We start from the raw sequence: 15,172 nt of genomic DNA, 5'->3' as shown, positions 1-15,172 counted from the left end.
GGGGGCACGGGGAAGGGGGCTGGAGGAAGGGGGCCAGGGGCAGGGACAGCAGGGACGATCTTCAGAGCGGAACACAGAGTGAGAGGGGCAGGCACAGAAGGATCCCAGTCTCGTCGACCAGGACACACCCAAAACCAACACGCCTGGATGGCCACACAAAGTGGGGACACTGTACACACAAAGTGGGGACACCATAAAGGAAAGCGAGGTCATGGTGAACCCGAAATCCCCTGAGACCCTGGCAGGGACGAGGGACACCACACTGGAGGAGGCAAAGGGGCTCTAAAGGTGCGTCTCCTGAACTGGCTGGTGGCACCCTCCAGGTGCTGCTTGTCACAGCACGTACGCTGAGAGCCCGCGGTGGCCGCTCTGGGGACCTGCACACTTGCCATCCGTGGCCAGAGGCTGGTGGAAGGGGTGTCGCCCACCCCTCACTGTCCCCACCGTCTCTGAGGACAGGAAGGGGAGCACCGCCCGGGGAGGACAGGCCAGAGGCCGTGCCCATAGCCGTCTCGGTTGGTGGGGGAGGGTCTCTGGAATCTGCTCCCTTTTATTTCCCAGGGAGACTATAGGTTCTCGAAGGAGGACTCTCCCAAAACTGAGAAACGGCATCGCTGTGCAAGTTCTGCCTCCAGCGAGGAGAGTGCACCCCGGACGCCACACCATGGCCCCTGGACAGTGGCTCCTCCACCACGCGTGCACCAGAGCCAGCACCGGGAGCCCGTTTCCCAGGCCTCATGGCCAACACAGAGACGGACCCACAGGTCCCCACCACGCGGCTGGCCCACGCGGTGTCCAGCCTGACGGCATCGGGGCCTGCGGAGGCAGAGTGCAGCAGCGAGGCCATGGCGGACGGGACCTGTGGCCAAACGCCCACACAGACACGGTCTGGGGCAGAAGGAGACATGGGCCGGGCTCATGTGCACCTCGGGCGGGGCTCCTACCTTGTTGAAGACCCAGATCTCCCCGTTCACGGTGGGCCGGGGCACGCCGTGGCCATTGTAGTGGAAGAGGACACGCTCCTCCTTGGCGTTGCGGCGCAGAGATGTGCAGAGCTTCTTCACCTCATCCACGGTTGGGTCGAGGCTCTGCTTGTACCGGGCCTGGTGCGGGAGAAGAAATTAAGAAACTCACCATGGATTCGTGGGAACACCCGGGACGCACACCCCATCCCGTGCTCTGAGCTTGCGTCTGGCAGCGTGTGGCCCCGGCTCCTCCATCCCTAAACCCGGGCACCGGCGCCCTTGGAGGCAGCCACGCAAGTGCGTCCACCCAACACATGTCCTGTGGGAACGACGTGGAGGTCCCACGGATGAACGAGGCCCACTGTACGGCCATGCTGAGCAGAGCGTACAGCCACCGTGACATCAGAGTATTTCTCAGAAACACTGAATTCTTCTGAAAGAACTCTCTGGAATGTGCAGCACAGGAGGCTGCAGCCTAAGGCAGCAAGAGAACGGCAGAGAGGAAAGGAAGGACCCCGACGGCCCCTGCCCTCACCACCTCGGCCCGGCTCAGCCCCCACCTGCTCCCGCCTGGACCCTTACTCATCAACACAAGGGCTCCCCTGAATTAGCAGGGCCTAAAATGAGCTTACAAACATCAGCTGCCTTTAGACACACAAATGATGGACGGTTAAAGGATGCAAACGTAAGGAACGCCCATGTCTAAAGCAGCGAGAAGACTTAGTACACAGGAGTAAATGTAATATGAAACGTTAAAAACAAAAACCCAGATGAGGTAACTTTTTAAAATTCTCCTGGAAAATGTGAAGGAGACGTGAAACATGAAAACATGTTCCTGCTTGGGCAGATGCACCAAGAGCTTGCTTGCTTGCTTGCTTCTTTTTTTAAGCAAGTTCTATGTGCAACGTGCCACCGAACTCATGACCCCGGGACCAAGAGTGGCACGAACCAGCCGAGCGCCCTGGCACCAACATTCTGAATGTATCTGCTCTCCCTGAGTTTACCACCAAACTTGATGCATTCCCCACAACAGCAGGCTGTTTACCGCTTCCACGAAACTGCCACGGACATTCTCACGGAGGCCCGGCCACACCTGGAAGGCCGGGAACACATGAGGACCCAGCCCTCCCGCACCCCAGACCTCTCCCATGACCTGGCTCATTAAAACACAGAGGCCTGAGGCCTGCGGGGCTACCCCACACAGTCCACAGTCAGACCCAAACACACGCCTCCTGGCTTTCTGATTTTATTTCATCAAAACCGGTTCTAGGGATGTCTAGGGGGCTCAGTCAGTCAAGTGTCCAATTTCAGCTCGGGTCATGATCTCACAGTTCGTGGGCTCGAGACCCGCATCAGGCTCTGTGCTGACCGCTCAGAGCCTGGAGCCTGTTTCAGATTCTGTGTCTCCCTCTCTCTCTGCCCCTCCCCCGCTCATGCTCTGTCTCTCTCTCTCTCAAAAGTAAAATAAATTAAAAAAAAACAAAAAAAAAGGTTCTAGCATCCAGCTGACGTGAGCACAGAAACGAGGCCGCGTGGCAGGCATGCTGAGCTGGTGGCCCAAACCCACTCCCGCACGAGCACACCGTGACCCTGGAAAGTGAGGTAGAAGCAGAGCCATCTAGAAGTTCAGTCTGCAAACAGGCGGGATAAAAACGACCACAGTTCAAGTAGGAGCAGGGTCAGTGTGGAGGCTGCTTCCAAATCCCCCAAGTCCCCACCCGACGGAGCACAAGACCCAGGCAAACAGCCGAGGCACCGTGACGCGGCCTGCGGGCCCAGGGCTTGGACCCTTCCTGGGACTGCGGGATGCTGTGACGACCACACGGGGCGGCAGAGCCCCCGACTCTTGGAGGACACTGTGACCTGGGCCTTTACATAAATTACAATAAATATGTGCACGTGACTTCCAGCAGTACTTTTAAAATGTGTCCCGGCCGGATGAGCAGAAGGAGCCAGGGGTACTCAGAACATCTCGGCTCTGGAGCCACCACGGCGGCCCGCGGGCTGGGGGGGAAGGGGTGGCCTTGGCAGAAGCCAGCCTCACAGAGTCCCGCGCGGGGCGTGAGGATCGGGTGCGCACTTGTCCTGCTTCCGGGAAGCTTGCAGGGGGCTCACGTGGGGGAGGGCAGAGATGGAGAGGCTGAACCGCAAAACACCACTAATGGGTGCGAACAGGGGTTCTGAATTCGCCACTGGCCGTCCCTGTGAGCACGGTAACTACAGCATCTCCATGACCGCCGAGAGCAGCACCCGGCGTCACCCTGGAGACAAGCCCAGGCATGTGTGCCTGGGGCCACCCACAGGGGCCGGCCGGGGCGCCGCCTTTAGATGCACGAGGCCCTCTCCCCACAACAACTGAATCATTTCCATAACCGGGGTCAGAAAATTGACTGTCAAACTGAAGAACTCCCAAATTCGCAAGAGGCCACGCGGGGGGACAGATGTCCTTTCCAACCACAGGACAACCGGGAGCAGCGAGAGCGGTGGGGAGTTTCCGGAGCACGCAGGGTCTGCCGAGAGAGCAAGGGCAGGGGCGCAGTGGTGGGCACGGTCCCCTCCCACACCCCCCCTTCTGCCGGGCTAAGCTACGAGGACACTGACCGATCGATAATGTTCAGCTCAGCAGCAGTTTTGTTAGACAGTGTGAGGAAAACAGAAAACCAATCTTCGGTGCACACACGGGGACCTCTCTCCCGAGGCCTCCTGCCACCAGCACGCGCAACAGTAACCCCTGCTGTCGGCACACAACCCCAGACGACACCTCTGTCCCTACTTAGAACTGTCACAGGCACACAGCAACGGCGGCACACGCACGGCCCTGATGGTCCCCGGCAGGGGTTCCTGAGCACCGTCCCGCCGGAGACCCGAGCTCGCAGATCCCCGGGCAGAAGGGGGAGAGGGCGGGCGGGATGCCTCGTGCCCACAGCCCAGCGAGGTGAGCGGGTCCCCCGAGGCCACCCTCACATGTACTGCGCGCCCCCTCGTTCAGGAGTGCGGCTCGCCACACTGCCCCGAGCAGGCGCCCGCCCTACTCAGCTCTCGCGCATCAAAGCCACTGAACCTTAAAGAGAACGGGACGCACTTTTCAGACTCAGAAAGACTTTGAAAGTCACGGGCCGTTGACACAGGAGCACAGCACTGGCCGGACAGCCGGCAAATGCGAGGAGAGACGACGAAGGGGGGAGACCCCAAACCAAACCCCAGCTACCGGGGAGCCTCCTAATGTTGTGAATTCTTCCACAGTGGCTTTCTCGCTCACCAGCCTATGGAAAGCCCCACATATAGAGGTGAAGAGCTGCTCAAAGACAAAGCACCCCAAAACACGAACAGGCCACCCCAGGCGGCCTCACACCTGGCCCAGGAGCAGCAGGCTGTCGGCTCTGCGGGGCCTGCATTCGCTTCGTGGCCCCAGGCCACCAGGCGCCTTGGGAGGGGACAGGCGCTTCCCCCACCCCCACCCCCCGCACCCCGTCACTCCTGCTGCCAGCACACAGCCTTCCTCCGTTTGCCCTCCCCCACGTGGCGACTGCACTGGGTGGACTCCAGGGGAGGACCACCCACCCCTCCCGAGATCAGCTCCACAGGGGAGAGCTGTGCTCCCAAACCATGGGCTGACGTTCCTCAGAGGCATCCGGAGAACCAGGGATTCATTATTGCTGACCTTGGCTCCACCAAGGTCTTCCCCTGTGGGGTCGCAAAAAATGATTTAGCCTCACTTTCCACCTAGACACAAAAAGGACCATTAAGAGACTAGCATGAAAGGTGCTACAGATATGAATAATAGGCCTCCTGGGGTTTAATGAGAATTAATTAATATTTTTAAGGGCTTTGAAATGAGAAGCACTAAATTAAATGTCACCACGCCACAGTGCGGTGTCGAAACCACAGGCCTGGATCGCGGCCGCAGGGTCTGAGGGCAGGAGTGGCAGGGGAAGCGTCGGGCCGCCCGGGAGACCGATGGTCGTTTTAGCAGGCACACGAAATGACGCGCAGTCCCTGCAACACGGCCCACGGTGGCCGGCGTCCAAACCTCAGGACGCACTCAGCACGTGTGTGGAGCTTCTGCAGGAGGTGGGCGAGGGAGAAGGATGAAGGAGAGCATGGCCCCGAACCTCCCGTCGCCCGAGCTGTCAGCCTGCCCCCCGGTGACACCAGGCAGCCGTCTGTGCCGCGGAGGCCCGCGCGGTGCGTGTGTCCCCCAGGCAGCTTCTGCTCAAGCTCCTCCTCGCGCCATGACAGGCTCCAGGGTCACGGGTGTGCCTGGAGTGCGGGGAGTCGGGGGCTGCACTGGGGGGTCTTCTCCCCGACAGGCCCCATAGCGAGGAGGCCCCACGCGGCGGCACCGCCGCCCTGTCTTCTCTGGGGCAGCCTCGCCCGGCTCGGCGTGAGGGTATCGGTGATGTTATTTCTGCCCTTCCATCCTTCCTCAGCAGCAGGGAAGGAAGGATTGAACGAACACAATTTTAGAATTTGGGCCAGTTTCGCCCCTGGTTTGGGGTCTTGAAAATGTTTCACCTCTGCCCCTTCCCAAGTAGGAAGCAAGGACTTCCAGGGAAATGCTGGGCAGAGAGGAAGGTCAGGTCTGCTCAAAGGATACCTATTCTAGGTGGTGGCCCCACATGGAAGGCTCCGGGTCCTGGCCGTTCCGGGGCTTCATGTCCCCGCCTCTCAAAAAGCACTTCTTGTTGCTCTAGCCCTTTCTTTTCCCACTAACACCACCTAGGCCAAGCCACTGCAGATACCACCACTGCTGCCACCCTCACCACCTCCACCACCCTCACCACCACCCTCACCACCACCACCACCATCACAACCACCTCCACCACCCTCACCACTTCCACCTCCACCACCATCTCCACCTCCACCATCACCAGCATCCTCCCCACCCTCCCCACCACCTCCACCAGCATCCTCACCACCACCTCCACCACCCTCACCACCACCATCACCACCATCAACGCCAATACCACCATCATCATCATAACCACCATCACATCATCTCTTCTTAGATTACTACCACTTCCTAAGTAATTGGCTAGTCTTATTTTGCTATATCCAAACCCATTCCTCAAAACTCAGTATGTCTCACTTGCTAAAAACCCTTTAATGGCTTCCCACTGACCTGAAAACTCTCTAGAATGGTCCATACATCCCTGCAAAACCTGGTCTGTAAAACATCTGAGAGTCTGTGCTCCAGGAATAAAGAAGTAACTTTCAGCCTTATGTCCTCACCCACCTTCTAGCCCTTGGCCAGATCCTCTTCCTACTTACCTCTACCCCCAGTTCAGTCTTGCCTCGGCATTTCCTCTTCCTTCTTCAAGCATCAGGTTAAATGTTAATTCTCGAGAACTCACTCTCAGGCGATCCCAGAGAACGGATCAGGTTCTCCATAACAGACGCTCCCACAGCACACCTAGGACCCCGACCGCAGCGTTTACGCCCCTTGCCTCCGTCTGCTTGTGACCCATCGGTCTGCTCCTTCCCTTCCTGCCCTGACTGACAAAAGCCCTACGAAGGCAAGGACCAGGGTTTCTCCTGTCCCCACGCCTGCACTGGGGAAGCACAGGGCCTGGCACGTAGTTGGCACTTAGTAATGTTTGTGTGCGAACATAAAGACTTCCGACTAGAGTTTGCAAAGCCCGCGAGCTTCTCCCAAAAGAGCTGTTGATCAGAGTACAAGAGCCCCGGTTCCGATCTGTTTGGGACCTCAGACACTCCGGCTCTGCTGGGACGGGCTGCAGGGGTGAGGCAGGGCCCCAGGCCGCAGCGCCCGGGCCCCGCGGCAGATGACTTCCTGCCCGCACACACTGGCCCGCCGCTCCAAACAAGCTCAGGCCGGACGCTTCCAGCTAACACCGTGCCGTGAGACGCGGCTGACACTTGCCGTAAGCACGCAGGCCCTCCTGGCCGGACAGGCGACCCTCCCGAGAGCCCTGACGTCCGTCTGCTGGGAAAAACCAGGAGCGCGGTGTGCAAGCAGGGACAGAAGGAAGGATCTGCTCTGTCACCAGCGAACGTACACGTCCTTCGAGGTTTATAACAGCATGAGCAGCGGTGAGAGGACACTTGCCTCCTCAGACAGCTCCAGGAGAGCAGCGGTGGAGGAGCCCAGCGGGCGCCCGACTGCACACGGCAAGGGGGCGCCCTCAGGCAGGGACCAAGTGGACAAGAGCAAGGCCGGAGGTCGGAGAGCAGCGCGGCCGGAGTGGGGCAGGGGGCTGACTGGGGGACCCCGCTCCTCCGCCCGAGCCGGACGGCCAGCGCGCGGAACAGCCGGCATCTGCCCGGCAGGTGTGCGCGCACGGTCGCGCCCTCGGCACGGATGGCGTCGGGAACCTCTCCTTTTCAAGCCATCCCAATGCATCACCGCTGCACTGAGACCGTCCTGCAGGGTCGTGGGGCCTTCACGGCCAAGTGCCCCGAGGTTCCCGTCACCAGCCAGGTCTCCAGAGTCTGACCAGGCTCCTCGTCCTCCAGAGGGTCCGTCCCCGCCCTCCCTCCCCTCGGCTCTCCTCCCCTGCCTCCTCCCTCACACTGCTCTGCCTGCTGTCTCTCACCGCTTTCCCTGGTCCAGCCTCCACCCTCAAACCTCAGGCGTGCCTGTGACTCAGCCTCCTTTCTCTCACACCGCCAGCTCCCCCCGGGGGGCCCCTCTGAGCACAAACCTACGAGGGAAGAACCCCTTGCCTTGCTCCACATGCCCCCCTGCCCCCTGCCCCAGGCTCCCCGCCTGAATCGCTGGCATCAGCTGGCTCTGAGTCACCCAGACCACACACCTCGAGCCCATCCCTCACTCTGCTTTCCCCCTCACATCCCCTTCGTCCAGGGGTCCCCAGGCCTGGCTCAGCATGCCTGGGGCACGTCCGTCACACATGCTGTCTGCCTCTGCTTCATCAGGGGTCAAAGGCCCCCGGCTGTCCTCAGACCTGCAGACCGGCCGCTTGCCACGCCCTTCCAGTCTGGCAGAACCTCCCTTCCCAAGCACACCATCAGGCCACTTGCGTCCTAAAAGCGGATCCGTGGTGGTGGTGTCTACTGCACTGCCCCCACGGCAGCACCGCCACACCTGGGCGTGGACACGGCACCGTCAGCCACCCTCCCCAGGCCTGGGCTGCCCCGTCTCCCTGGCTGGGGCTGGGCAGTTTCCTGCCTCCTTCCGAGGCTCCCTGCAGCTCTTGGCCCACGGGGGCCATTTCTCAACTTCTGTGAGAACGACATGGGATCAGGATCCTTCCGCACAGGTCTGGCTCTGTCCGCATCTCTGGACACATAACAATCACACAGGAAGAGTGTGGGGCACGAATTCATGGGTGTCTGAGCAATACTGACATTTACCTGAAATTAACCACAGTATGTCTCCCTCTTCCCAGTATAACTTTGCCCATCCCAACATGGACCTGGGAGCTAATCCGTGCAGTACAAATTCAATCTCCTGTTCAATTTGCATATTCTTTCCTCTTTCAGTGTTTCCGTTATTTCATAGTAACATGCTACCTGTGTCATTTTTTTGTGATGTTATTGTGACACTGGGTTTTGCCCCAAATCCCTTAATTAAAAAAATAATAATAACAAGCTACCACTTATCTTACGACTTTAAGTGGAGCCCCTGCATTGTTGAAGCACAAACAGAAGTAAGCGATGTTTCAGTCAACAGCCTTCCCCGAGCGTCTCTGCGGCCTGAAGGCCCCGCTCCCAGGGCTCAGGCAGACGCAGCTGCAGCCGGCACCTAAGACATAACCGGTGTCCTTGCTGGCTCCACAGAAAGATGGGTCTCAGACTACTTAAAACCACCTCACAACCAAACCAACCAAACGACCCCACAAGCAGCCAGAGCCCATGGCAGGGTGGGAAGTGGAGCCGCCCTGAACCCCACCCGCCCGGCCACGCAGGCAGCAGCCACGGCTCATCCTTGACACCCTCAAGTTATGCCTGTGCAAGCGCAGTTCTGGTCACCTGACGGGCACAGTGGAGATCACTTGTTTTCAGAAGCCGAAGGAGTGAACGTCGGAAGAAGTCTAGAAACACAGAAGTCACAGACCACTGTCCAGCAATTTCTAGTGCCTTTCCATACCATTCCAGAATCTTCACTAATAGAAATGGGATGCATAAGGTGGTTCCCTCTGTGTCATTTTAAATGACCTCTGGGGGGGCACCTGGGTGGCTCAGTCGGTTGAGTGTCCAACTTCAGCTCGGGTCATAATCTCAAGGTTCGTGGGTTCCAGCCCTGCATTGGGCTCTGTGCTGACAGCTCAGAGCCTGGAGCCTGCTTCAGATTCTGTGTCTCCCTCTCTCTGCCCCTCCCCCACTCATGCTCTGTCTTTCTTTTAGAAATAAAATAAAACATTAAAATAATAAATAATAAAATAAATGACCTCTCAGGGGGACTTGGCTCTGCAAGTGGCCAACACAACTGGGCGCCCCAGCCTGCGGGACCAGGGCTGGGGTAACAGGCCATCGCCTGGGCGCCACGCCGCGCTCCATCTGCCGACAGAGCAGACTGGACGTAGACTCATGTTTGCTTCCACAATCCGGAGCCCCCCTTCTACTAAGTACTGAATTGTCTCTGAGACATATTTTCGGTGTTTTACACCCTCCCCTCTTGATTCACGGCTCCGTCAAAGCTCCAGCTTGTGCTGTCCTGCAATCACTCCACCTGCCTCATGGCTTAGTGGCTGACAGAACGTTTTTGGGTTTCCCGCCCCACAAGCCCACCCAGGTTTGCCAAGAGCAGGGGTGTCTCGAGGAGGTCCCGGCTGGCTTGGGACAGTGCCTGCACTGCTGGCCCCGAACCTAAGATCCAGGTCCCTTTCAGGGGCTGACACGGGCTGTTCACTGTCAACCCCACATCGCAACTCTGGACAGGCTACAGGCAAACCGAGTTTCAGCAAGGCCTCTCTGATGAGTCTCCCCTCTCCCCCTCCCTCTGCACCCGGGGGGCAGCTCTGCTATGGGTTCTTCACCCCTTGGGCACAGTCTCCATTGGGCCCGCAGCTCTCGCTGCTCAACGCCAGACGGGAGCCGCAGGGGGGAGGGTCTGCTGTGCCCACGGGTGAGGCCCTCCCTTCCACCAGTTAGGGTCCCCAAGACCAAAGACTTGGGATTCGGCCACGGACCTGTGAGTTGCCAGCCATTTGGTCTGCAAACCAAACTGAACCTCCACCCTCTCCTCCTACAACGACTAAAACCGCCCTGCCCCTGCCCTGCCCACTTTGCGGGCTGTGAGGACGACATGAGCAAATGCACAGCAGGGTGCCTGGAAAACACGGAGCAAGTGACGGGGCGGGGCAGAGGACGCGCCAGCCACCGTCCTGGGCCCGCATGTACATCCGCTCAGCCACCCGCACAAGCACCGTGCAAGCCAGGCGTCTGGGGCACCCCGGCTTCACAGACAGGGAGCAGGGACCCCGGGAGGTACAGTAACCACCACAGGCCACACAGCTGGCGTGTGGCAGGGCCCGTTGCTAAGTCGGGCCGCCTGGCTCCAGACCCCTGGGTTTTACCACTCGGTCTTCCTGAGAATGTTGGTGGCGACCCAGGAGGCTGATGGAGAGCTTTCTCACGTGTTGGCAAACTGGGGACAAGCAGGAGACAGAAGGATGTAAGGGACAGGTCTGCCATCTGAAGGTGATGGCCCTGCCTTGGCTGCACAGCCTCCCCCCCCCCGGCAGGGGCCAGAACTTCTGCAGGTCCTGAGAGCTGAGTGGCAGCCGACAAGGCCGTGGAGGCCGGCAGGGCTCTCCCGGAGCTCCGGGACCCAGCGGCCAAAACCTCTCACGGCCACTGAGTTTTGCCAATTTCCAAACAGCACATTGGCACTGAAAACACTGCTCCCTCAGACCGCCTCCAAGCCAGATGGATCACTGCTGGTGACCAAAATGCTGAGCGTTTACAAACCTGCCTGGTGGGGAGACCTAGAGAACCCAGAATTTAATAAGCTGTGTGGAGCGGATGGGAGAGGGCGAGGGATGGGGTAGAGGAGACAGGGCCCTGGGCCCCGGGACTAAGGCATCTGGTGGACGCGGGGACCCAGGTGTTCCGCGTCTGCAACCTTGTTCCGGGCCACTGTCCCAGCTGGCGGAGAACTCCGGACACAGCCCTCTCTCCCGTGCAGGATAACGTGCAGGACACGGGATCTCCAAGAGAAACAAAACCAGGAAGGAAACAAAACAACACTGAGAGGCCCCACACCCACTAGGAAATAGGTACTTGTTAAATGGTGGCCAAACGGGGCCAGCCAAGCAGTGAATGAAGGCCAAGCCCCCAGGCACTCCCGTCACCCGGGGGCTTGCTGGCTCCAAAGCATCCAAAGAAACAGCCACCAATGTGGTTCAGGACAAAGCAGCAGCTGCCTAAGGCCTCCTACCACCCAGGTCCCTTCTGAGCGAGGCCCCGAACAGGGCTGCCCACGGGCCCAGCAGCAGCCACAGGGGAGCCTGACTGTTGGAGTCCCTGTCTTCTGGCTACGCCTGTAAACGCAAATCTTCAACTGTCCCGGAAGCATGCTTGCTGATCCCAATTATTTACCTTACAAAGAAATTTCTAATTTCCTATTAGGTCCATGATGTTCATGACCCTCTCTGCCCAGCTAATCCGATTTCCATGTAGAGCATCGGAAACCTGGGAGAGATGGTGCGGACGAGCTGTGGGCCCCGCGGCCGCTCTCTGACGCCCTGGCGACCCGCCACCGGCCCCCCGCCTCTGCCTCTGCACCCCATGTTTGAGGAGTCCACCCCTCCGCTCTGCCCTGGGTTTCGAGGATGCTACGGGGGACACTTTCACTGGCCCATGGCTGGACACCCTGACTCCTTCCGTGGCCGCCCGGCAGTGTAGCCGGCCCAGCGAGTGCGCACGCAGCAGGGAATCAGAAGCCCTCGGGGAAGGGCCACACAGGCACAGCGTCTGTGAACCACTCACTGCTCGAGGCCACAGGAAGTCCTCAGGTTTTCAACACACACCTTCTCAGGGTGAGCAGCTTTACATAAACTTGGTAACATCCCTGCCTCTCTTTACTTTGCGCATCATCCAGTAACAGTCCTTCCTTCCTTCCTTACTGTGCTAAAGAGGCGGGAGAGAAGCACAACCACTGGGTTAGCAGTCAAAGTTCACAAAGCCAGGGCTTCTCGAGGGGGTCTGAATCCACCTCTGAAACAGGGGCTCGCCTGGCATGCGCAGACCTGCCGAGAACATACCGCGCTCAGCATTCTGCCCCCGGAAGTTCGGCGAGGCCCGGGGGCAGGCTCGGTGGGCACGGGGCAGGGAGGGGGCTCCCAGCACCCGGCAGATAAATGCCAGGGGAGCTGCTGAAGCACCGCACGACTGTCCTCACACGTGTGGGGACACTCTGGCCACAAAGATGAACTATCCAGCCCCAAATGTCAGCACTGCCAATTTGGGAAACGCTGCTTTCAAGCAAAGAACGAAGTTCTGATTCTAATGACAGATGGATGTAATCCAATAAGGTGGGGAAAGCAGAGTGGAGAGAGATGCACACATACACTGCCACTTACCTAACGTGTGTGGGCAAATACACTCGTGTTCACAGACACACACGTCATGAGAACGTTTATGCGGCTGCTACAGAAGGAAGGACACAGGGTGAAGAGGACACGCACAGAAACCAGATTTTTTTTTTAACATTTTATTATTTACTTTTGAGAAAGAGACAGAGAGACAGAATCCAAAGCAGCTCCAGGCTCTGAGCTGTCAGCACAGAGCCCAACACGGGCCTCAAACTCACAAACCACAAGATCATGACCTGAGCCAAAGTCGGATGCTTAATCAACTGAGCCACCCAGGTGCCCCTAAAAACCAGACTTCTTTTTTTGTGTATTTGACGTGGGATCCACTAAATATTTTACATAACTGTAAACCAGAATTAAAAAATTTTTAAAGCATTTCTTAAACATTGTAAGTAAAAGGACATAAATAAACCCATTGGTGCACCTGGCTGGCCATGCTGCCGGACGGGGAGGAGTGCATCCATGTGACATTAAAACAGGGTGACCTAGGGCACCTGCGTGGCTCAGCTGGTTGAGCATCCGACTCCTACTTTTGGTGAGGGTCGTGATCTCAGTATCATGGGATGGAGCCCCACTTTGGGCTTCATGCTCCGCATGGAGCCTGCTTGGGACTCTCTCTTCTCTCTTTCTCTCTCTCCTTCTTCCTTCTCCCCTGCTCGCTCGCTCTCTCTCAAATTTATTTTTTTTTTGTTTTTTAAATTTATTTCTGAGAGAGAGAGAGACAGGGTGAACAGGGGAGGGTCAGAGAGAGGAAGACACAGAATCCGAAAAAGGCTCCAGGCTCTGAGCTAGCTGTAAGCACAGAGCCCGACACAGGGCTCGAACCCACGAACCGTGAGATCATGACCTGAGCTGAAGTCGGACGCTTAACCGACTGAGCCCCCCAGGTGCCCCTCCCTCTCTCAAATTTAAAAAATAAAAAAATACAGGGGCGCCTGGGTGGCTCAGTGGGTTGAGCGTCCAACTGCTAAGCCTCAGTGCCTGCTAAGCTCACCAAGCAAACACAACCAGTCGTTACATACATCCTAGGTATGCACACCACCACCTGTGAGCACCCCCCTCAATTCACCCAAACTGCTGAAGCCTCTGATCTACCTATCCCGTAGAGGAGAGTCAAGGGCAGGTGAGTGTGGCTGACCTAGAGCAAGGGGGGAGGAGCACGCACAAAATCCAGACAGCAAGGACCTCTAGAGGAGCGCAGGGCCTGGCCTCCTCAACCAGCTCATGGCAGGAAGAGACAGACGCGTGGGGTGGGACGGGGGCATGGCTCTGATGGGTAGAGGGTCTACGGATTAACAGGGCACATCAACCAACCACAATGTATTCACCTTGACTCGAAGCCTGATTTGAATAATTCCACAGGTGTATTTTTTTTTAAGTCATGATTATCTTTAGTTTTATTATTTATTTTGACAGAGAGAGAGAGAGAACATGGGAAGGGGGAAGAGAGATGGAGAGAGAGAATCCTAAGTAGGTTGCTCACTGTCAGTGCAGAACCTGACACAGGCCTCAATCTCATGAACCGTGAGGTCATGGACCTGAAATCAAGAGTCAGACACTCAACCAACGGAGTCCACCCAGGCGCCCCAGGTCATGCTTATCTTTAGAAATGCACTGAAGTACGGGGGCGCCTGGGTGGCTCCGTTGGTTAAGTGTCTGATTTTGGCTCAGGTCATGATCTCACGGTTTGTGGGTTCAAGCCCCGCATCAGGCTCTCTGTTGACAGATTGGGAGCCTAGAGCCTGCTTCAGATTCTGTGTCTCCCTCTCTCTCTGACCCTCCCCTGCTCACGCTGTCTCTCTCTCTCAGAAATAAATAAAACATTAAAAATAGAGAAAGAGAGAAATGCACTGAAGTATTTACAGATGGAATTATGTGGTGTATGGACCTTGCTTTAAAGTAAGCCAGGGGGTGAGTGACAGGGGAGTGGGGGGCAGCAGAGATGAAAGAAGACTGGGAACAGGCTATCGATGACAGATGATGGTGGATGTGGACATTTTCCATAATAAAATGTTTGAAAATTAACATGAATAGATAGGCCACAAAAACAAATAAACAGACAGTATTTCAAAGACAGACAGAGAGTATGTCAAAACGTTTCCATGATCAACACACACTCCCCTGGAGTCACAGAATTCTACATAGAGCTCCATGGTCAAGTCAAAACTGCCCATTTTTTATTAAAATTTGCTTACATGAAGCCATTTATCCAAGGCTTGGCCAGGCATTTTATGGTGTCCAGACAGGTGAAAATCTTAAATGTGTTTTTGAGCACAGGGAAGATGTCCATACCAATGACCTGAAAGACCAGCACATCTGGAGAAACACCTTCACGAACGTCACACACACACTGATACGTCTCAGGAAAGCCTCAAGTTCTACGTACGGACGGAAGTTAATAACAGGGTGAGACCGATTCAGCTCACTCTTAACCAGGAGACCTGAAACCTATGTCCAGTTAAGTGTGTGGCCTCCTCACGTGGGTCACTGCCTCTCCAGCGGGACGGCCGGGAGCGGGGGCTCCAGGACGGTGCTGAGCCCCCCGCGCCTCCACTCCCTTGCCCGGGAGACGGGGGACCCACCTCAGATTTTGCACAGAGTGAACGACCTAACACAAAAAAGTACTCAGAACAGGCCTACCAGGTGACGATGACCAGCAGCATCTGGGAGGTGCCCAGGGATGTGGCG

The 15,172-nt window shown here is 57.3% G+C and overlaps 1 protein-coding gene across 2 annotated transcripts in view; it reads right to left on the bottom strand.

The window, feature by feature from the left end:
• Positions 1-15,172, bottom strand: part of RPTOR (regulatory associated protein of MTOR complex 1) — a 325,821-nt gene that overhangs the window by 195,844 nt on the left and 114,805 nt on the right. For both annotated transcript variants that reach the window (XM_077755327.1, XM_077755330.1), the window contains exon 4: positions 945-1,103. In XM_077755327.1, the coding sequence (XP_077611453.1) occupies positions 945-1,103 (159 nt within the window). The remainder of the gene's footprint in view (positions 1-944; positions 1,104-15,172) is intronic.

This window comes from Crocuta crocuta, unplaced genomic scaffold (genome assembly GCF_008692635.1).
Source record: "Crocuta crocuta isolate KB4526 unplaced genomic scaffold, BGI_CrCroc_1.0 scaffold50, whole genome shotgun sequence".
Lineage (NCBI taxonomy): Eukaryota > Metazoa > Chordata > Mammalia > Carnivora > Hyaenidae > Crocuta > Crocuta crocuta.
Note: the sequence above shows the minus strand (reverse complement) of the source record. Positions and strands in the feature narration are given on the sequence as shown.